Below are 22,264 nucleotides of genomic sequence, written 5' to 3'. Positions count from 1 at the left end.
TATGTAGCTTCGATGTTTCTACCAATTGAGTCACTAAAATGACACATCTGAATACCGACTGAGGTGGTAGGCACATGTCGCAAATGTGTTTCATGGAACACTGTTATCTCTTTTATGTTTCACCTTTACGTGGTTTTTCAAACTGCGACTGTCCGCGAATGCCTTTTGGCACACATCACACTGATATCGCTTTTCCCCTGTGTGCGATCGCACATGTCTCACAAAGTTTGAATGTTGCGCAAAATCCATGGGGCACAGTTGGCATTTGTAGGGCTTTTCACCCGTGTGGGTGCGGATGTGATCCACCAGATGAGACCATTGCACAAAATTATTTTCACAGTGGTCACAAACATATGGGCGTTCACCGGTATGAACTCGAAAATGAACCACCAGCTTGCTTTTGGACTTGAATATTTTTTTGCAGTGGTTGCCCTCATACTGCTTCTTTCCCGCGTGTTTATCACCAAAGTCACCTATGCCAGCAGAAGCCGATTTCCAGCAGAGGTCCCCAGGAAGACTTCGACAGGATGAATCTTGCCCACTCTGTGTGATAACTGAACCTGTGTAATAAAGGCAGAGTATGTACATTAAACTGCAGGAACAATGCACAGCCCACTTGGAACTAGGGATAAAAAATGATCGAGGTAAGCCCTGCCATCAGCAGCAGTGAAACTTTAATAAAGCCAAATTCAGTGAACCATGCATGCGGTTGAAAAAGAAAACATCAGGTCTGAATAAATGCCCTGATAAATGCCAATCAAAACAGGGTAGCCTTGTCACGCAGCCAAAGCCACTGCTTGTGGGCAATGCGCTTGTAAAGTGGAAGTCAGCAAAGCTTAGCAACAGAGCAAAGTGCCAGTTATAGCTCTTTTCCTGTGAACTAAGACTTCCATTACCATTAACTTGATCACTAAATCACAATAGCTAAAAAAATACCCTATAAAATTATGCTTTAGCATTTAACTTTGTGGAGCTGGTAGACCACACACAGTCTCTAGTGTTGAACTCTTATCGGAGTGCAAGATACATCTGCTAAGGAGCAAGAACCAACATGCCAAAGCTCATTAGATGCCTCTTAATGCAATATTATCACGTATGTTCACTGCCGATTATTATTTTCAAAAGGATACATCCCTCATTACCGAAACAAGTGCAACAAGAACAAGTTTCTCCACACACAATGTTCAAAATAAAAAGACAATCGAAAACGTATTTTGCTTACACACCATTCACCCAGTGATAAAACTAGGCGCTACAGTCACAACTGTGGGTTGCATATGTGCCGAGAAAGCTTGCAGGCATGCAATGGTTGCGTTGCCATGTTATCTGACAGGTGTGCATTTGACAGCTTCATCCTTTTGGCATCGAAATATTACAAGACAGCTATTATAGATCTCATCTCATACAGTAAAATGCTACCTGCTATAAGGAGGACTTCGAATAGCAATCAAACATGATGCAGTGCAAGCAGAATTCATGCAGCAATAAATAATATGTTGAAAGTGTAACACTGTGCATAAAGTAGAGACACCTGTCACATGTGACCAACCAGGAGGGATTGCAGTGAGCTCTTCAACAACCTAAAAAATGAGCATAAACCAGCCGACACTGGCAAAACCACAATTACACAATGTTGATACCAGTTTCTGAGAAACTACGAAGTTTCTAAGAAAGCTGTATAGCTTCCCTAGGCAGTCATATGGCTGCGCGTGGGTGCATGTCAGTGAGTAATTATTCCCTTTTTAGTGTTAACAAAGCCTCAAGCCCAGGACAAAACAAAGAAAAAAAAAACCAGTGGTGGACTCGCATTGAATGAGTCAAGAAAGCATTTGCAAATATATTTATTACAGCACAAGAATCAAGCTATGAAAAATGAATCAAATAAATCAAGGAAAGGAACTAAAAAACTAGAAATTAACTATGTTCAGGCAAAGGCTTGGCCAAGTATCAATACGGAGAGTGAGCAGTTAAAATGACCAACAGCTCACAAGATATTGACATTTACCCTTCTTATACTTGGGCATATTTGCTGGCATCAAATCAGTATGCTACTTAAGCAAGATATTTAAAAATTCATTCTGCAAGTGTCTGAAACCACCTTCAATGAGCGATGGCATTTGGATTGATTACTGAGCAGAGAATGAATGATGTCATTACTATAGGGAAGCGCTGAGAGCTGGCTAGCCCCACGATTACCCAGTGAACGAGGCACGGTAAATGACATACCTGTTTCTGCATTGTTTCACACTGAAGAAATAGAGAAATGAAAACAACTATATATACAGCAGAATAAACACAGCTATTCTCTTGGCAAAGCTTCTTTGCCAAAGAAACCGATAATATGTGGTATACAAAAAGTAACATACAGCACAATGTCTATATTGTCTGCAGAACCAGCAGAGAAAAGCTTATCTAAGGATAATGTGCTGACAATACTCTGCAGAAAACTTTTTCCATACTGGGGCAACAGCAACGAAACCAGAACACGTCTCTGTTCCTATGCAGTGAAATACAATCTGCGCTTACAGTTATTAGTTTCTTCTTAAAACAGTATAGCCTGTATAGTCTGTATACTGTTCTTAAAACAGTATATCCAACTTTAAACAAAGTCAACAAATTTGTTTTCATTTTTATGTGCATGAATGGAAGAACCATGGGGAGTCAGGCATAGCTAAATTTTAGCTCCATACAGGCAGAAGTAGCCAAGGCTCAGCACTGGTTTTCAATTTTATTCCATAATGGAAATGGAAGAAATAAACACAACATACAACATAGGCAAAACATACTGAAAGAAATTGCAATAACATATTTGTGAAATGAGAGTGTCGCACAGCAATCACAGACATTCTGCGGAAGCTCAGAGTATCTGGCAGAATTACTGACTGCATTGAAGTGAATGGTCCTGCGAGCAGGCCTGTAAGTGCCCAACTTGGGAACAAATGGTTTTACTGTATTTTCTCTGTGGCCACAAATCTGGCAGCTTGTTATCGTAGTGATCACCTGATAAGAATGAGTTACAGCCTTTATAGTTACATTTTGCAGTACCAAAGAAGCTAGGAAAGAAAGAAGTGGTTAAAAAAATGCTGATTTTCACACACAAAAAACAACTACCAGAAACACAATGCTCCAGCAAATAATACATCCCTTGTCTCCAGTACACTGACAGCTTCTGAGGAATATGCCATTCCAGATAGCTCAGCAGTGACAATTTTTCTTAGCTGTTTTTAAACAACAAATCACAAAACCTCCAAAGCAAAACAAGAAATATTGCTTCGAGGTAGGGCAACTTTGCCCTTTTTCACTCTTCCATCACGCTTAGATACATTGACAGAAAATCTTCAAAAGAGCACATTTGTAGAACTGACGACAGAGATCTTGTAGGATAGGGAATTCCACTTTATAGCAGCAATATGATTTTGTAGCAGAAAACAAAAATTTGTGCTAAAATTTTGCTTATTAATGCCCCCAAGAAATGGTTGCATCAAAATTCTATCTTCTGCAGCCAGCAAGTTCAGATTCTCGCTGTGACCACAGTAAAACAAAAGATCATAAGACCGAGGGTCAAGTTTTCTCACCATAATACAGTAAAATGCCTTTCACAATATGCCCAACATCTTCACATTCAGAAACCTCTGGGGAAGTCTTCAAACGATTCTCCACATCCTTATGTGCAGAATCAAGCTTACTACTAGGGCTGATGAAGTTTCATCACTGCATATGATGCAAGTCAACACAACTGAATATTTAGAAACAAAACTACAATGTAAGAGAAGGAGCAAGGCCTGCTTTCTACAGGATGTAATACAACTTTCTGATGGGCTAGTTGGTAAATGATCTTTGAATAAATAGGAGAGCTAAAAAAGAGAAACACAGTGACGACATGAAAGAAGTAGTTTGTGCTTCTGTCCTGCTGTGTATCTTCCGAGTTCACCTATATTTAGCGTACCTTATTGTTCTATAATTATATGTAATCAACAGTCTGACCTTGAGGCTGTTGTTTAAGAGTTCCACATTTCCTTATCCCACCTGACCTAAAGGTCTATTCTAAGAGACGAATATTGTGCTCGGTGCAAAGACATAATCAATGCCTAGTATCTACACCCAGTTTCTGTGCACGCCGCGCATTGTGGTGTCAAGAAGAGCCAAGCTGCCCATTTATAGCAGATATATATATCAAGCAAGCACTGTTGAGAAATGCAGCAATTTCTGACCATGACTTCTGGACAGAAGGAACCTCCATTATGTTTTTGGTACTTGTTTGGTATATAAATGCAATGCATAGCACAACTTGAATCGAGCAGCAGATCCAATTCATGATCTATCTGAAGTTACAAACACTTCCATATCCCTACTTACTATGACACAATAATCAAGAGTGCACGCCCAATATTTAGGTGCCGGCTTCAGTTTTGGTTTTCAACTCCACAAAGTTCTTCAGTCACTTTTTGATGCAGGTGCGGCACTAATGCTTGCAAAAACTCGTTTTTGTAGCAGCATTCGCCATTTGGTACAGTATGGTGCAGAAATTCTTTTTGTGGCGTCAAGTAACCACAGAGAAACTGTTTCAAATAACTCAAGAATTCATCAATATTTTTACATGATCTAATCCATTGGTAATGCACAAAAAAGCAATGGTTGCACTCCCAATTACTTTCCCAGAGCTCTTGACAAGGCAGACTCAAAGTATTGACAAAATTCCGATCATTTTGTCAATTTCTAAATATTTAAATTTGTTACAAATATTCTGATAACAGAAATTGATGACATGTTCTCAAATGTTGTCGCTTATATCCATTTAAGCTTGTTTAAAAGCTCAGTGGGTCAGTCATTCTCGTTAAGGAATCACTTGAATTGCAGCTGGTTACTAGCACATACTACATGATGTTTTAAGGAACATTTGTCTTTATCTAAGGAAGCTTACAAATATAATGCACCACTGAACTGCATCTGCCAGAAGCACTGTTGTAGCATGTATTGCTACCATGTTGATGGCTAGTTGTAATTACCAGAGAAGGTAGCCAAAACACCTTCGCAATGGGTTTCATCGAACACTGCCATCTCCATGTTTTAACTCCATGTGGGATTTAATATTTTGGCGGTGTCTAAATGCCTTTTGGCACACGTCACACTGATAAGGCTTTTCCTTTGAGTGCGATCGCATATGTCTCAGAAAGTTTGAATGTCGCGCAAAATGCATGGGGCACAGTTGGCATTTGTAGGGCTTTTCACCCGTGTGGATGCGGATGTGCTCCACCAGATGAGGCCGTTGCGCAAAACTGATTTTACAGTGGTCACAAACATATGGGCGTTCACCGGTATGAATTCGAAGATGAACAGCCAGGTGGCTTTTCGACATGAATTTCTTTTTGCAATGGCTGCACTCATGCCACTTCTTTCTCGTGAGTTTATCACCAAGGTCACCCATGCCAGCAGAAGCCGATTCCTTGCAAAGGTCACCAGGAAGACTTCGACAGGGTGAATCTTGCCCACTCTGTGTGATGACTGAACCTGTAACTGTGCAATAAAGGCAGAGTATGTACATTAAACTGCAGGAACAATGCACAGCCCACTTGGAGCTAGGGGTAAAAAATGATTGAGGTAAGCCCTGCCATCAGCAGCAGTGCAACATTTATAAAGCCAAATTCAGTAGATTGGCATTAAAAAAGGATTCAGGTCTGAATATACCTACTGTGAATCATGCATGCGGTTGAAAAAGAAAACATCAGGTCTGAAAAAATTCCCTCATAGCCAATCAAAACAGGGTAGCCTTGTCACGCAGCCAAAGCCACTGCTTGTGGGCAATGCGCTTCCATTAGTATCTTCATGACAAACACCGTGTTGTTCACCTATGCAGGCCTTCTCACTAACAAGTAGAAGTCAGCAAAGCTTAGCAACAGAGCAAAGTGCCAGTTATAGCTCTTCTCCTGTGAACTAAGACTTCCATTACCATCAACTCAGTCAGTGAATCAAAATACCTAAAAAAGAAACAAGAAAATTGGGCTTAACATTTAACTTTGTAGAGCTGGTAGACCACACACAAAGTCTCTAGTGTTGAACTCGTATCGAAATGCAAGATACATCTGCTAAGGTGCAAGAACCAACACGACAAAGCTCATTAGATGCCTCTTAAAGCAACGTTATCACATATGTTCACTGCCGATTATTATATTCAAAAGGATACATCACTCATTACCGAAGCAAGTGCAACAAGAATAAACAATTTTCTCCACACACAATGTTCAAAATAAAAAGACAATCGAAAACGTTATTTTGCTTACACACCATTCACACAGTGCTAAAACTAGCCGCTACTAATCACAACTGTGGGTTGCATATGTGCCGAGAAAGCTTGCAGGCATGCAATGGTTGCGTTGACATGGTATCTGATAGGTGTGCATTTGACAGCATCATCCCTTTGGATTCGAAATATGACAAGACAGCTATTATTGATCTCACCTCATACAGTAAAATGCTACCTGCTATAAGGAGGACTTCAAATAGTAAACAAATAGGATGCAGTGCAAGCAGAATTCATGCAGCAATAAATACTATTTTGAAAGTGTAACACTATGTGCATAAAGTAGAGACATCTGTCACATGTGACCAGCCAACTCTTCAATAACCCAAGAAATGACAATAAACCAGGCGACACTGGCAAAACTACCATTACACAATTCTGACACTAGTTTGCCAAAGCTGTAGCGTTAAGAAAGCCTCAGGCCCAGGACAAAGCAAAGAGAACAAAAAAAAGTTGACTGCCAAAGTGGTGGAGCCGCATTGAATGAGTTAAGAAAACATTTGCAAATATTTAATATACAGCACTAGAATCAAGGTATGAAAAATGAGTCAGAGGCACCCAGTGGCGAAATATATTGCAATGCGTGCAATTTCCTGACCTGAGGCTATTGCTCTCAGTGAAAACAAAAAATAAAAAAAACTTTCACTTGCACACAACTGAATGAACAAAACAAAATTGGGCACACTTCCACGTTGACAATCTCATATGATGATGCACATGGAGTCGCAAAATAGCCACATGGTAATGTCCGATTTGTCCCCTTGTGAAAAAAAAGGGGCAGTCATATGATCCCAACTCTGTAATTTGAGCATGACATTTTAGAGCCAATTAAGGGACTTCCGTTTTAAAGGGCGAGTGCCGACGGACAATTTTTTGGTTCCTCCAAGTCGTAAAGAACTGACCACAGGTGTACACAGGTTGGAGGATGCTGCGTGACTGCTATGTATGCAGCTTTGTGTGTTTTCTGTATACAGCTCAACCCAGGAGGGCGTTTTTTCATTGCGCAATTTCAAGTCTTAAAAATAATTCTTACTAGAATAATGCACATGGTTTGTGCAGTGGTACATTTTAGCCATGAAGAAAAGATTCTATTGAAGCAGCAGCCTCACTGACACTAGAAGACACCATTTCAATGGAACTCATAATTCCCTGCTCACCTTCCCGAACCCTTGGCCTCTGCACCCAGTTATACAATGCTGCATATACAAGACTGCCAGTTTTCATCCCAGAGGAGAGAAAACATGTTTCAGAAATGGCTTTATACAAAATTATTTTTGAGGAAGGCGCACTTTTTCTTATAGTTAAATCCCTGTAATCCAACCTTCAAATTCGAGGTGCAGACCCTACAACTCAAGTCTCTGCGCTTAAATTTCTATACACTCCACATAGTGCACACAAACAGTTTTCATCCCACTTTGTATATAAATTAAGTGCACCGGGATCGCTAAGCATGCAATTTTACAGGTTACAAGCATGAAGCAAAGGTGTTAGTAATGTTTGACACGTGATGTACTGCAGGCTTGTATGTCCAGCACCGTTGCAGCCCTTGGCTGATAATTACTGACCTGCAAAACGAAGCAAAGCATACTGAAGAAGAGAAAAATGCAAGTGTCACAAAAAATGGTGCTTCCTGTATATATAACAATGTGCACAAAGCAGAAATAAGAAGGCATTAAAAGGCCCATCCAACTACAAATGTTGTCATGTTGTTTTTTCCACAAACACAAAATGTGAAAGAACACATGGAGACATAAAGAAGTGAAACTTGTACAGTGTTATGAAATATAAATACAAATCTTTGTAAATGACATTTTTAGTGTGCCCCATTGCAATGCTGAATGCAGCATATATATACTGCTTGTCCCTGGTTGCTTAGCTAGTTTTTGATGGTTTGTCGGGCTCTTGACTATGCACATGAAAATTACAGCTCCTGCTGTTTAAACCAGGTAAGGTTAAGCAAACATAAAACTAGTTGGCAGAAGGAACTTCTCAATGATTCCTCTTCATGCTGGTTCTTATGCCTATGAAATGAAACCTAAGATGGCAGCCCCCCCCCCCCCCCCCCCCCCCCCCCACACACACACACACAAAAAAAAAAGACTCTTAAACCCTAAAAGTATCGAACTTAAGCTTTCAGCATTCATTCAATACAACTACAAGCTGCACACCTGCAAGTCAACTACTTGTGCCCAGACTTTATGAACATACAATTACATACACGCACCAGACAATAATAAATTTAGAAAATAAAAAGCAAAAATAATTTACAGGCCAGGCGAAAAGAAAACTCATTTTCTGCTGGATTATGGAACCATGTACCCAATTTACCCAGCTGGAAACCAGGCTTTTCCAGCTGGAGAAAGACAGTGCCAGCAGGAATGACATCTATTTCCTGCTGGATTATGGAACCGCAAAATTCATGCCCAGCTGGAATGTTCCAGTTTCCGGATGGAAAATTGACACCCCCAGTTGAGCTCCAGCTTGAAAATTTCGTGCTGGAATAACTGCAGCTGGAATCTCATCGCCTTCCAGCTGAAATGGGTATGCCTGAAGAAAGTCTACCTAGTGTTTATTTTCATGGGAGCTATAGGATTGACAATTAAAACACTCAAAACAAAAATATTTGGCAGCAGTCTGATTGTTGATACCTTGTAATCATTGGCATACAGTAGCCTGCAGAATCAAAAGTTAGATGAAATCAACACTCTTAAAACATACAGTGCACTTAATATGGTAATTATCTGTTCTGAACGTTTACCAATCATAATTTGGTAGTGCCGCATTTACTTCAAGGCTGATTACTAACTTCAGTGGCGTTAGCAGCATTAGCTATTAATCACTGTTTATGATAACGTACAGAAGTATACCGGACAGCAGAAAGGAATGGTGTTGACACCTTGAACCCTTGGCATACACTGGCCTGCAGAATCAAGCAGAGTTAGATGAAATCAACACTCTTAAAACATAGAGTGCACTTAATGCAGTAATTATCTGTTCTAAACATTTACCAATCATAATTTGGTAGTGCTGCATTCACTTTAAGGCAGATTACTAACTTCAGTGGCGTTAGGTATTAATCACTGTTTATCACAATGTACAGAAGTATATAGAACAGCAGAAAGGAATGGATTAGAAACTGCTGCAAGGACACATTTTATAATATGAAACGACAACTGGCTGTTTTACCTTACCTCCAAGATCCCTTAAATGGGCATTAAAGATTAAGGATGGCATCACACATACTGCACCAGCTGCATTTTCATGAATTTCATGGTCAAACATGTCCTAGCTAATACCATTGCACAAAATTCCAGAGAATATGCAGACAGCATCATTTCACATGGCTGCTACACCATTGAGAGTATTAAAATAAAATAAGGTGGATCATATATGGTTCTATGCGCAATGTGAAGAGAATCCATGTCATGTTTTTGTCATGGACGCTTTGTGAACATTTCCAGGCAGGTGGCTGTATGATTCTGAGGATCTTTTAGGCTTTCAAAGTGAACTGCTGCTGCTGCTGTATAGGAGCGCTTACACTGTGTTTCACAAAATCTGCCTAAAAGAGGCGACAAAATATTCCCCTCTGTCTCTGTCAGTGGTCAAGAGACAAGAGCTGGTAAAATTGTGGCATTAAGAAAGAGAGCATTTGTTTGAAAACTATTCAACATCGACCCTGAAGTGAGCACTGCATGTTTGCATGACTTCTTTGCAGCACAAACAAGTGGTTTAAGGTGAAAGTAGCCAAAAAGCAGAAGCTACTGACCGTAAAACAAAACAGTTCAAATGTGACACACAGTTCACCAGACTCTTCTAGCCTAGGATTAGGTGGCTCTATGTAAACCTCCATTTAGATATAAACAGCAAAAACAAAAACAGCACACAGGCCACAACTGCAGTATACATGCATGCATAGTAACATACTTCAGCTGTGTAATTGTGGCCATCAGAATGCTTTATTATCAACTGCAGTTTGCTTTTTATTGTCAACCTGATGCAGAAAAATTTTGAATCCATTAAATAAAGATTGCAAATGTCCCCATTAGGTGAGCAAAAGCAGTAACATTTCCAGAAGGTGAAGAGTTTCAACCAGTAAATACAACAAAAGAGGGGAAAAAAACCCACAACTTCACTGAATTGCAACACGAAAGGTTCTGTTCACATAGCTACACAGGTTATTACACCGCATAGAAATATATCCATACTTTCTTTCAGATTTAACACCACATATTAGGGAAAGCAAAACAATTACATAAAGAGAAATGTCTGGCAAAACTGAAAAGAATATTGAATGCTAAAGGATTTTTACATCCGTAGATAAGGGGTTTACCTAGGCCGTAGTGCCATATGGGCCATATATTTATATATTTCTGTCAGCCATTCAATTTGCAACTCTCTTAATCCCTGATCTCTTAATTAGTGCCTCTGTTATCCCATACATACTCAACTAGCATACAGTCGTAACTTAACACAGTAAGTGAAACACCACCTGACAAATGTAAAGCCCCGTTATAACTAAACAAAACCAAAGAAGGGTTTCGACAAGAGGCCTTGTCTTTGTGCAGTGCAATCATCACTGGCAGAGTTTATGCTTTTGTTTTCGAAGAAGAGAAGCAGGTAAGGGAAAGGGGAGACGAGCAGGGAAAGAAATAAAAGAATGCTTCCTTGAGGATGGATTTCTCTGTACTAGGAACAGCTGATCCCATGACCTGGAAAAAAAAAAAAAAAAAAAAAAGCAGCAACGAAAAGTACAGTGCAAGGTAGATGAGCCGGCATCAGTAGCAGTTTCAATGCCGGCAGGTGTTTCTTGGATTGGGATAGGCATTACAATGGAACCGATAGAGTTGGAGCAAAATACTTACAAGCTTTCCAGAAGCAGTAAAATACCAGCAAAGATTAAATATGTTAGAGCTAAAAAAAGAGGATGGAAGGATAACTGAAAAAAATAATAAAATAACAAAATCAGTGTATGCCATGTCTGCCAAGCAGAAAAATACTAAAAGAAAGAATCAAGAGGGAAAAAAATTAGGAAGTGAAAAGACAGGCCAAATTTTGGAAAAACACATGGAAGTAATGCTTAAAAGGGCAAGCAAATGCTGTGAATAAATTGCATGATTCATGCTGCATGTGATTGTTGTCTTGCAGAATGACTATGGCATAGAGAAAAGATTTCAGATTCTAATCTTTTTGGGATGTTCCTGCTGGTTGCAATATTTCAAATTCATGGATTAGAAATGCCTCCCTGTATTTGATGTTCCTCAATGGTTTAAAACCTGCTCAGAGAATAAATAATTTAATTTAATTAAAACTATGGCCATTATGACTGAAATGCTGAAAAAGTGCTTTTGCCCTGTTTTTCCATTTAATCTTATGCTCATTGATTGCCCAATCTCTCTAGCAGAATGAGCATTTTAAGGAGTAGAAACATCTAATGATGTACAATTAAAGCCTAATTTTATGTGAAAGGTAAAACTGCTTGCAGAGTTTCTGAACCTGGTGTAATTTTAAAAATGGTTGCATGTCTTATATCTGGGTCGAGAACAATGTTGTGGTTGTCTGAGAAGCTTGCTGTCAAGTTTAGGATGTACTAGAATACCTCTGAGGTTTGTGTTATGCTTATATGTTACTCTGGTGCCTCTGGGAATATTTTCTTCAGACGGTTATTACATGTTAGCATGGAGTAATATTTCTGCAAAATACTGTTCATGTTTGCAAGGGCATTGGAGTATCTTATTATAAAGAAAGGCTAGTTGTCAATACTGTCTTTTGGTGTTTCATAGGGACATTGTAGCATTTTCAGGGAGTTACAGGGTTAGTTTCTTTGAATAAGTGTTGCTCTTACTGACTGCAGCTTGTTCAAGTAAGCATCATCTCTGCATATTATTCTTAGCTGTGTTGCCTCTTCTACAAACATGCCTTGCATACAATGTCTTGGATGATGGGTGATGCAATCTACATATTGTTACCGATCTGTAAATATTGTTACCGATCTGTAAATTTGTTGAACAAAGAATTCTTACATTTTCTATTTTTCACAGGCATCGCGATGTTAAGGAAACTGACTTTCAATTGCAAAGAATGAGAAGTAAATTTAACGCTGCAGTGATAATTATGAAGACGAGTGATGAACTAATGGACTGTTTCCAATTTATGCTGCCATATCTTGAATGTCAATAAGTGCGAGTATACGAATGGTTTTTCAGAAAACCAATATGATAACACATATTTGGGTTTTTGTTCGACTCTGTCAATACCTGAAGAAACAGCATGCATGTGCTGAACAGGCAAACGCACAAGGTGACATGCATTGTGTACCCATAGTATCATTACAATGTCATTCTCTAGTACAAGGTTGCTTAAAGCAATTAGATCGGAGACTCCCGAGCATGTTTCCAGCTTCCTAAATGCTCAAATTTTGGTATGAAACATTTCCTTTTCTGCCTCAAAAGGCTAAAAATTCTGCTACAAACTGCTCCTTCTACAGAGCAGTTAGAAGCAGACTGTCGTCATTTCCACCCGTGTCAGGAGAGCAGTTGCTATTTTTCATTCTACATCATCCTACTGGCATACTTGAGAGTGCTGAGGCTGACAACAAATGGTGTGTACAAGTGATGCCGATAAAATATGACCAAGCAGAATTTACAAAAAAAGTCTACTGGAAAATTTATTGAGGTAAGGAACTGAGTAATTGGCAATGTCACTTGATCTCGTGACATTACACAACCCACAGGCCATTAGTGCCAGGCCATGTTGCCTACCAACTTCTGCCTGCCAAAGGCAAGCTCGCGTTTCACTCATAACATTCTTGCGTTAATATTGAGCCATTTACCTCTAAATAACGGCTTGAGAGGCTAGTTGGTGCTGCATCGTATTCAGATATGTGGCGCAAAAAACACAAACACAAGAGAAGATACACAACACACGCGCACACTACCAACTGTAATTAGAATTTGAAAACACTTCCTCTTCACCACGCCTCCTCTTCTACACTCAGGCACATTTCATCTTCCTCTTCTTTGCCAAGGGGATACTGGCACACTCTTCCTCGCAGACTTTAACATCGTCCAAACTTGGTATTGACCAATCTCATCTTCCTCTTCTTCTCTTCTTCCTCTTCTTTATCAGGGGGATAGTGGCACTTTTTTCCTCGCAGACCAAATACCTCTTCCAAACATGACAGTCACAATTTCTCACTGTCTTTTTACCCCACACCTCTGCTTTGCCCAGTAACTCATACCACGCTGGACAAGCAAATATCACCACATAGTCACATAGTCATACACTAAACACCACCGCCACACATATCCAGTAGGACATGTCCATCCACACCACATAGCTTGTGTCCAAGAATAACAACTTAAGGCCAAGAATAACAGCTTGAGGCCCTATAATAATCTCTTTCTTTGCATTACTCAGGAGGTTTGGTCAATAAAATTAAATTCTTTTCTAGGTAAACTCAACGAAGCTTCACTAATGCATCTCTCTTCTTTCTTCTGTATCCAATACGCCTCTAAAATTTCGCGTGCCATCTTATCCCGACTCTTGCCTAAAATGTTTAGCCTGCTAAAGAACGGCTCACACTTGCACTTTTGGCAGTGCAAGGCTAAATTTGACCCTTTGCCATTTTCTATGGACTTCTCGTGTTCCCTCATTCTATCATTAACACATCTTCCTGTTTGCCCAATATATACTTTACCGCACGTCAGAGGAACCTCATAAATCACTCCCACCCGACATCCAGTAAAACTCTTAACATGCTTCTTATCGCATTGGCCTTTCTTTTTCCTCCCTATTAATGCACATAACCCACCCAGTTTCTTGGGGGCAGAAAACACAACTGGCACCTCAAACCTACCAGCCACCTTTTTCAGGCAGTGTGCAACTCTATGTATATAGGGAATCACTTGTGGTCGTTTATTTCTCAACTTATCTGGTGATCTTCTTTTCCCTTTCATTTTCTGAAGCAAATGACTATGTGGTGATATTTGCTTGTCCAGCGTGGTATGAGTTACTGGGCAAAGCAGAGGTGTGGGGTAAAGACAGTGAGAAATTGTGACTGTCATGTTTGGAAGAGGTATTTGGTCTGCGAGGAAGAAAGTGCCACTATCCCCCTGATAAAGAAGAGGAAGAAGAGAAGAAGAGGAAGATGAGATTGGTCAATACCAAGTTTGGACCATGTTAAAGTCTGCGAGGAAGAGAGTGCCAGTATCCCCTTGGCAAAGAAGAGGAAGATGAGAAGAAGAGGATGAAATGTGCCTGAGTGTAGAAGAGGAGGCGTGGTGAACAGGAAGTGTTTTCAAATTCTAATTACAGTTGGTAGTGTGCGCGTGTGTTGTGTATCTTCTCTTGTGTTTGTGTTTTTTGCGCCACATATCTGAATACGATGCATTTACCTCTAGTTTAGAGTTTTTTTTTTTATTAAAACAAGCTTCCAAAGAAAAGAATGAATTCGAATGAGATGAAACTTTTATGTCCTATCTGTCAATGTCATTTTGATTAACATTTCTACAACATGAACACAGCAAGAAATTCAAAGTAGAAACTTGGTATGCAATCTTGGTTGTCGGTATGCAATCAAAATGGGAAAGCTACAATGATAATCTCTATATTCATCACCAATGCCACTAAGCATAATGCACTCAAAGTACACAGCTAAAATACCAGGAGCCTATTTAACCAAAGCTTTTGTTGGAGGCAAGTAGCTAAATTGCATAAACACTAAATGTATTCATAAATAATATCATAAATGATTGCATAAATGATATCGTAAGTCTTTTAAAGTGATATTCACATGGGTGACAGAATTCGACCTTGAGTAAGGAAGACTGTGTACATGTCACGCTTTCTATGGGCCACAAGGCAGTGCAGCTTCTGCCTTTGTTCTGTCGCTGGCAGTCTTTGGGCAGGGAGACATCTCGGCCAGCTGGCACGAACACACCCCAATTTCCAGGTAGAATAAAGAAACGTGTGGTAGGGTCGCAACAAATGACATCACCCCACTCCTGTCTTTTTAGTTCGGCTTCTCTTCTGAGTGTCCGCTCTCTTTTGAATTTTTTTAATTTTATTTGTTGGCACCTTCTCACCCCGTGAAATTGCCATCTTCATTGTTTTCCTGAGTGGCAAAGAAACTTTAGCGATTAGGCAGTGTCCTGTGTACTGCGCCATTCTTTTTTTTTGCTGTGTGGCTGGAAACATCGGCATTGCTCTCCTCTCCAACCGTGCAAATGTGCGAGTCTAGGAGGAGAGGATGTTTGCCCGGTCACAGACATTGTGCACCTCCTTTTTATATCCGTCTCCTCCGCTGTGCAAATACTGCTGTAAGGAAGATGATACAGCGCCGACGCTAACGACGATGAAGACGCCAATCGCGCGTGCATTGAGAGCTCGGACCGTCTTGTTCGGACGATATTGTGCTTCGCTCTACGATCTTCTTGTGTCACCGGTCACCGTCTCTAATCCTCCGAGTAACCCCAATAAACCCCTCTTCATTTGGTGGAACGTGCCGAGGTATGACCCTTAAACGATCACCGTGGAGCTCCGCAGCCGTACAATACCTATGGCGAAAGACGAGGTAGGCCAACAGCCAGTGGCAGCCCCTTCGCAGTATATCTCATGCTCCGGTACCATTCGGCAGCGAAATACTGCAGTTTTCAGCGGGCAGGGCGACCAAGACGTTAAAGATTGGTTGGTCTCGTACGAGCGGGTGAGTCGTCATAACAACTGGGATGACCACATGAAGCTCAACAACGTCATCTTCTACCTGAGTGACATTGTTAACCTCTGGTATCGAAATCATGAGGCAGACATGCAAACTTGGGTCAACTTCAAGGCAAAGTTCACGGACGTTTTCGGTCGACCCACAGTGTGGAAACTACGCGCTGAAGAAGCCTTGCGGGTACGAGTTCAGCATGAAGGGGAAACATTCACAAGCTACATTGAAGACGTCGTGGATTTATGTAAGCGTGTCGACTCGTCTATGGATGAGGCTGCCAAGATAAAGTACATAATGAAGGGCATTGATGTAGATTCATTTCACGTGCTGTGGGCAAAGAGCCCAACCACAGTGGCCTCAGTATACAAACTTTGCCAGAGTTTTGATGAAATGCTCAAGCAACGCCTCTGCACTCGTCGCTCTCCTGCACCTGCTGCATCCATCTCTGGCCTGGCTGTGAGCAGTGACCTTTTGGCTCACATCAAAGATTTTGTTCGATATGAGGTCTCCCGACAGCTTGGGCTTTTGTCTGGCCCACGCCCTTCGTCTACAGCCCAGCTACTTACCCCTGCGATCCGACACACCATCACATAGGAAGTTGCCGATGCACTTCCCAGTTTTGGCCATCCAGCGCCTGTCACACCTCATGTCGACCCTGTTCCACTGCAGCCCACACCTCTTGCTGCACCATTGAGTTACAACCCCCCTGTTGTGCCGCCTCTACCTGTACCAGTACAAATGCCTCCCACATACGCAGAAGTTACCGCCCGCCCTCCACCGCCACAGTCTTTTGCGTACGTGCCGACTATGGCGCCACCAACTGTCGCTCCACGGTACCTATCAACGATGCCTCCCTACAGTCCTTGGCGCACGAATGACAACCGGCCTATCTGCTATGCCTGCGGTATTCCAGGCCACGTCGCCCGCCTGTGCCGTCGTACTCTGCGTTCTGCCCCTGCAGGCACTATGGCTGACAGCAATTATATCTGTACGACACCTTGCGCCCACCTTCGGGGACATCTCCAGGGCAGCCGCACAGCTCATCGGGCCGCCAGAACATTCCATTGCACCGCTCGCCGTCCCCTCGCCGTCGGTCCTTGTCGCCAATGCGGCGGCGCAGCGTGACACAAGGCTCGGGAAAACTAGCAGCCGCAGTTCCTGGGGCACGAACTGTGCACATTTCGCCTACCACAAGTCCTCGTCTGTCTCCGCCGAACGTTCTCGAAGTTTTTGTCGACGGTATTCGTGCCCTTGCACTCGTCGATACCGGGGCCACTTTGTCAGTCATTAGCGAAAGTTTTTGCCGCTCGCTTCATAAAGTCACCACCCCGCCTTCTGGACTTTCTCTTCGCACCGCCAGCGCAGATTCCGTTCGTCCGTCTGCTGCTTGCACAGTGCGTGTAGTTATCGCGGACGTCTTATACGTCGTCGAGTTTTTAGTGCTCGCGCCATGCTCACATGACTTAATTCTTGGCTGGGATTTTCTTTCCCGCCACAATGCTGTTATTGACTGCGCCCGCACCCACGTCGCCTTCTCTGTGATGCGATTCTTGACTATTCGCCGTCTTTTTCTTGCGCCAAACTGGTTGTTGCCGACGGCACTGACATTCCGCCCAACTGTGCTGTGATTGTTCCCATGAATGTACCCTTTTCTTTCGATGCGACTGTTCTTTTTGCGCCTGCTCACATGTTCGCCTCTCGCCGTCACCTCCTTCTTCCCTTTGCTATCATCAATATTAACTGCGGTGCCGCTGACATAGTGGTTGCCGTGGTCTCGCTACTTCGTGGAGAATGCCTTGGTCATATTGAAGTTGCTGACCTCATCTCGCCGTTTGAGGTTGATGGGTATCTACCACAGAGTGCTCACGTAGCCTCCCTAACACCGATTACTGAGTCTTCCGATATACCAAGTTGGGACCTTTTTCAATCGTCTGTGGCCAGTGACCTCGACCCGACTCACCCAACTGTTTGCTCTCCTCAACTAGTTCCGTTCTTCGTTTGACGCTCAGACGACTTCCTTGGGTCGTACGACCGAGGTTGTTCACCACATCGACACCGGCAGTCATGCCCCTCTTCGCCAGCGCCCTTACCGTGTTTCGCCTACGGAGCGCCATGTTATTGCTGACCAAGTTGACGACATGCTACAACGTGGTGTAATTCAGCCTTCATCTAGTCCGCGGTCGTCTCCCATGGTACTTGTGAAAAAGAAGGATGGCTCCATAAGATTTTGCGTTGACGACCGCCGTCTTAACAAAATTACTCGTAAAGACGTATACCCACTACCCGCATTGACGACGCCATCGATTGTTTACAAGGAGCCGAGTTCTTTTCGTCTCTGGACCTGCGTTCTGGCTATTGGCAAGTCCCTATGGCTGAGTCTGACCGACCCAAGACAGCCTTTGTTACGCTTGATGGACTATATGTTCACTGTAATGCCGTTTGGTCTTTGCAACACTCCTGCTACGTTTGAGCGAATGATGGACAACATATTACGCGGTTACGCGGCCTCAAGTGGAACATTTGTCTTTGTTATTTGGATGACATTGTCGTTTTCTCTCCCAGTTTTCCGACGCACCTCGTGCACTTGCACCAAATCCTGGGCTGTCTCACTGGCGCCGGTCTCCAACTTAACCTGAAGAAATGTCGTTTTGGCGCCCGCAAGCTGACAATACTAGGTCATGTCGTGTCCAAAGATGGCGTCCTGCCCGATCCGGACAAACTACGTATGGTCACTGAATTTCCGAAACCGATGTCTGTTAAAGAGCTGTGCAGCTTTGTCGGCCTATGCTCATATTTTCGCCGTTTTGTCCGCAATTTCGCTACCATCATTGCACCGCTTACGAAATTGCTGAATGGTCCCGCCGACTTGTCTACATGAACCCCACTCTGCGACGATGCTTTCACTACGCTCCGACGTCTACTAACTTCACCACCCATTCTCCGCCATTACGACCCATCCGCTCCTACAGAGGTGCGCACTGACGCCAGCGGCATTGGCCTCGGTGCTGTCCTCGCTCAACGCAAACAAGGCTTTTCCGAATATGTGGTTGCTTTCGCTAGCCGAGTGCTAACGAAAGCTGAATCTAACTACACCGTCACAGAAAAGGAGTGTCTTGCAATCGTGTGGGCCTTAACAAAGTTTCACCCTTACTTATATAGCCGCCGCTTCAATGTCATCGCCGACCACCATGCCCTCTGCTGGTTGGCTTCCCTGAAAGACCCTTCTGGGCGCCTCGGCCGCTGGGCTCTTCGCCTTCAAGACTTTGACGTGATATATCGATCGGGACGCAAACACTCCGATGGTGACGCCTTGTCGCGCTCGCCACTGCCTTCTCCTGTACCCTCGCACTCTATATCCGAACCCTCCGTTGCAGCCCTCACTTCAGACTACCTGCCTTTTGAACAACGCCGGGATCCCTGGATATCTTCGCTCCTAGACGTCCTCACTGCGTCCTCAACGTCTTCATTTCCGCGAGCCCTCCATCGCCAAGCTTCCCATTTTACGATCCGGGGTGGTCTGCTGTATCGCAAAAGCTATTGCCCGGATGGTCTCAAATGGCTCCTGGTCATTCCTCGCCATCTTTACACAGAAATTTGTGCCCATCACTATGCCGACCCGCAAAGTGCACATGCTGGCCTATTGAAGACATATGAGCGTCTTCGCCAGCGGTACTACTGGCGGGGGATGTACAACTTTGTCGCCGCTATATTCGGTCCTGTACTGCTTGTCAGCAGCGGAAGTCGTCTCCGCGCCCCTCCGCCGGCCCATTACAGCCATTGCCTTGTCCAGCGCGACCCTTTGATTGTGTCGGCATCGACCTCTATGGCCCCCTTCCATCTTTGACATCAGGCAACCGCTGGATAATAGTCGCCATAGATCACCTTACTCGCTACGCGGAGACTGCAGCCCTGCCTACGGCTAGTGCTCGTGACGTCGCCTCCTTCATCCTGCGTCACTTCGTTCTACGTCACGGGGCTCCTCGTGAACTTCTCTGTGAACGCGGCCACGTCTTCCTATCTCAAGTGGTCAACGAGCTATTGGAAGCTTGCCAAACAGTACATCGAACCACCACAGCTTACCACCCTCAAACCAACGGCCTCACAGAAAGGTTTAACCGAACTCTTGGTGACATGCTCGCCATGTACGTTTCTTCTGACGTGTCTAATTGGGATCAGGTACTTCCGTACATCACCTATGCCTATAACACAGCGTCTCAGGCAACGACTGGATTTTCCCCATTCTTTCTCCTGTACGGTCGTGAGCCTTCCTGTCTACTGGACACCATACTTCCTTACCACCCCGACAGTTCTGAGTACACTTCTCTTTCTGCTGTTGCTCGTAATGCTGAGCAGTGCCGTCAGCTGGCTCGCTCATTCACGTTGGATATTCAAGATCTTCACCGACATGTGAGCAATCACGGAAAGCCCGCTGCTGACTTTCCTACCAACACCCTCGTTTGGCTGTGTGTTCCAGCTGATTCCAAATTCTCTGCAAAGTATAATGGTCCTTATCGTGTATTGGAGCGTACATCACCAGTTAACTACGTCGTGGAGCCGGCAACGCCTTCTTCAGACCACCGTCGCCGCGAGTGAGAAGTTGTTCACGACAGTAGACTTAAGCCATACTATGACCCCCTTGTCATACTCTCGCCCTAAGTCGCCAGGATGGCTCCCTCTTTCCGCCGGGGTAATTGTAAAGAAGATGATACAGCACTGAAGCTAATGACGATGAAGACGCCGATCAGCTAGCGCGCGCACTGAGAGCTCGGACCGTCTTGTTTGGACGATATTGTACTTCGCTCTACGATCTTCTTGTGTCACCGGTCGCCGTCTCTAATCCTCCGAGTAACTCCCAATAAACCCTCTTCACTGCTTATAGATTTTAAAAGTATTTCAATTAGAGAAACTGATGCTACTGACACATGTCGTTTTATTTCCAATCACTCAAATTACACAACTTAGTAAGCTGATGTGTCGTTTCTAATACAACGAAGAAATCCGAATCATCTTAAAATAATGCAAGATTTCTGATGAGATGGAACATTTACACTCCATCTGTTATGATAAGGTCATTTTCATTAATACTTCTAGAACATGAACAAGCAATAACTTCAAAGGAGCAACTTTTCTGTGCTAAAACATAATCAAATTGAGAAAGCTACAATAGTAATCAGTTAATTCCTCAGCAATGCCAGAAAACGTAATGCACCGAATATGTTTAACTAGACATACTGGGGCACATTTCACCACAGAAATTGATGTAGGAAAACAGTATAAGTAACAAATATTAAATGCGTTGATAACACAAGTTTCTCACTTTTTTTAACTCTAATACTTTCGACAACCTATAGGTTGCTGAAAGTATACTAACAAGAAAGCATTTGAATTCAGGAATATGTTGCTACCTATCCATGCTAACGTTTTATTTCTAATCACACTAATTTTGCAGCATAGCAAGAAAGAAAGGGTAGCTGCGTCCAAGTTAAATTTCCGAGCATATATATTCCTTGTCATAACCCTCACAAATGTAACACACTTCTGAAACCAGTTGGGAAGCAACACTTGTTGTAGGATTAGCTGGTGGTAACCACAATAGCTAACTAAGAAGGTTGCATATGGGTTTCATGGAGCACTGCAATCCATCTTGTGCTTTCTCGCTTTGTGGCATTCCAAATGGACTTTCTGTACGAATTCCTTTGGGCAGAAGTCACATGCAAATGGCTTTTCACCCGTGTGGGATCGAACGTGTCTTTTAAGGTTACCATGCTTTGAAAAAACCTTGGGGCACAGATGACAGTGATAAGGCTTTTCACCTGTGTGAGTGCGAAGGTGAGCCGTCAGGTTGCTCTTTAGTGAGAAACTGGTCTTGCACTGATCACAACGATATGGGCGGTCACCGGCATGCATTCGAAGATGAACCATCAGCCTGCTTTTCAATGTGAATTGCTTCTTGCAGTGGCTGCACTGATTATTCGTTCTTGGCACTCTACCTTCAGGGTTACACATGACTGCAGAGGTGGATTCTGTGCAGGGGCTCGCAGGATTGCCTTGACTCCCAGCACCTTGCCCAGGACTTGTACCATGTCCAATCTGTCTGATGTCCGAACCTGCATTTTAAAGGCAAATGTATGTTTGTTAAAATACAGGAACCAAGAATGCACAGTCCACCTGGAGCGAGGCATAAATGATAACTGAGGAAGGCACTGCCATCAACAGCCGTGCATTATTACAGAAAGCTATTATCAGAAGAACAG

At 43.0% G+C, this 22,264-nt stretch overlaps 1 protein-coding gene across 1 annotated transcript; it reads right to left on the bottom strand.

Moving 5' to 3' along the window:
* Window positions 1-1,729: 1,729 nt before the first annotated feature.
* LOC146182225 (uncharacterized) lies at window positions 1,730-22,191 on the bottom strand. The gene is made up of 2 exons (XM_084577280.1): window positions 21,789-22,191; window positions 1,730-5,362 (listed from the first exon to the last, which is right to left on the bottom strand). The coding sequence occupies exons 1-2, from the start codon at window positions 22,014-22,016 to the stop codon at window positions 5,042-5,044; spliced, it is 549 nt and encodes a 182-aa protein (XP_084433406.1). The 5' UTR covers window positions 22,017-22,191; the 3' UTR covers window positions 1,730-5,041.
* Window positions 22,192-22,264: the final 73 nt, after the last annotated feature.

This window comes from Amblyomma maculatum, chromosome 8 (genome assembly GCF_055883805.1).
Source record: "Amblyomma maculatum isolate TAMU_Amacu chromosome 8, ASM5588380v1, whole genome shotgun sequence".
Classification (NCBI taxonomy): domain Eukaryota; kingdom Metazoa; phylum Arthropoda; class Arachnida; order Ixodida; family Ixodidae; genus Amblyomma; species Amblyomma maculatum.
This window is presented reverse-complemented; position numbering and strand designations above follow the sequence as displayed.

Coding starts and splice junctions, on each gene's coding strand:
- LOC146182225 (XM_084577280.1), bottom strand. CDS start 22,016: ATGTGTAACCCTGAAGGTAGAGTGCCAAGAACGAATAATCAGTGCAGC. Junction 5,363..21,788: donor ACTGTCATCTGTGCCCCAAG/GTTTTTTCAAAG, acceptor CATTGCAAAAAG/AAATTCATGTCGAAAAGCCA.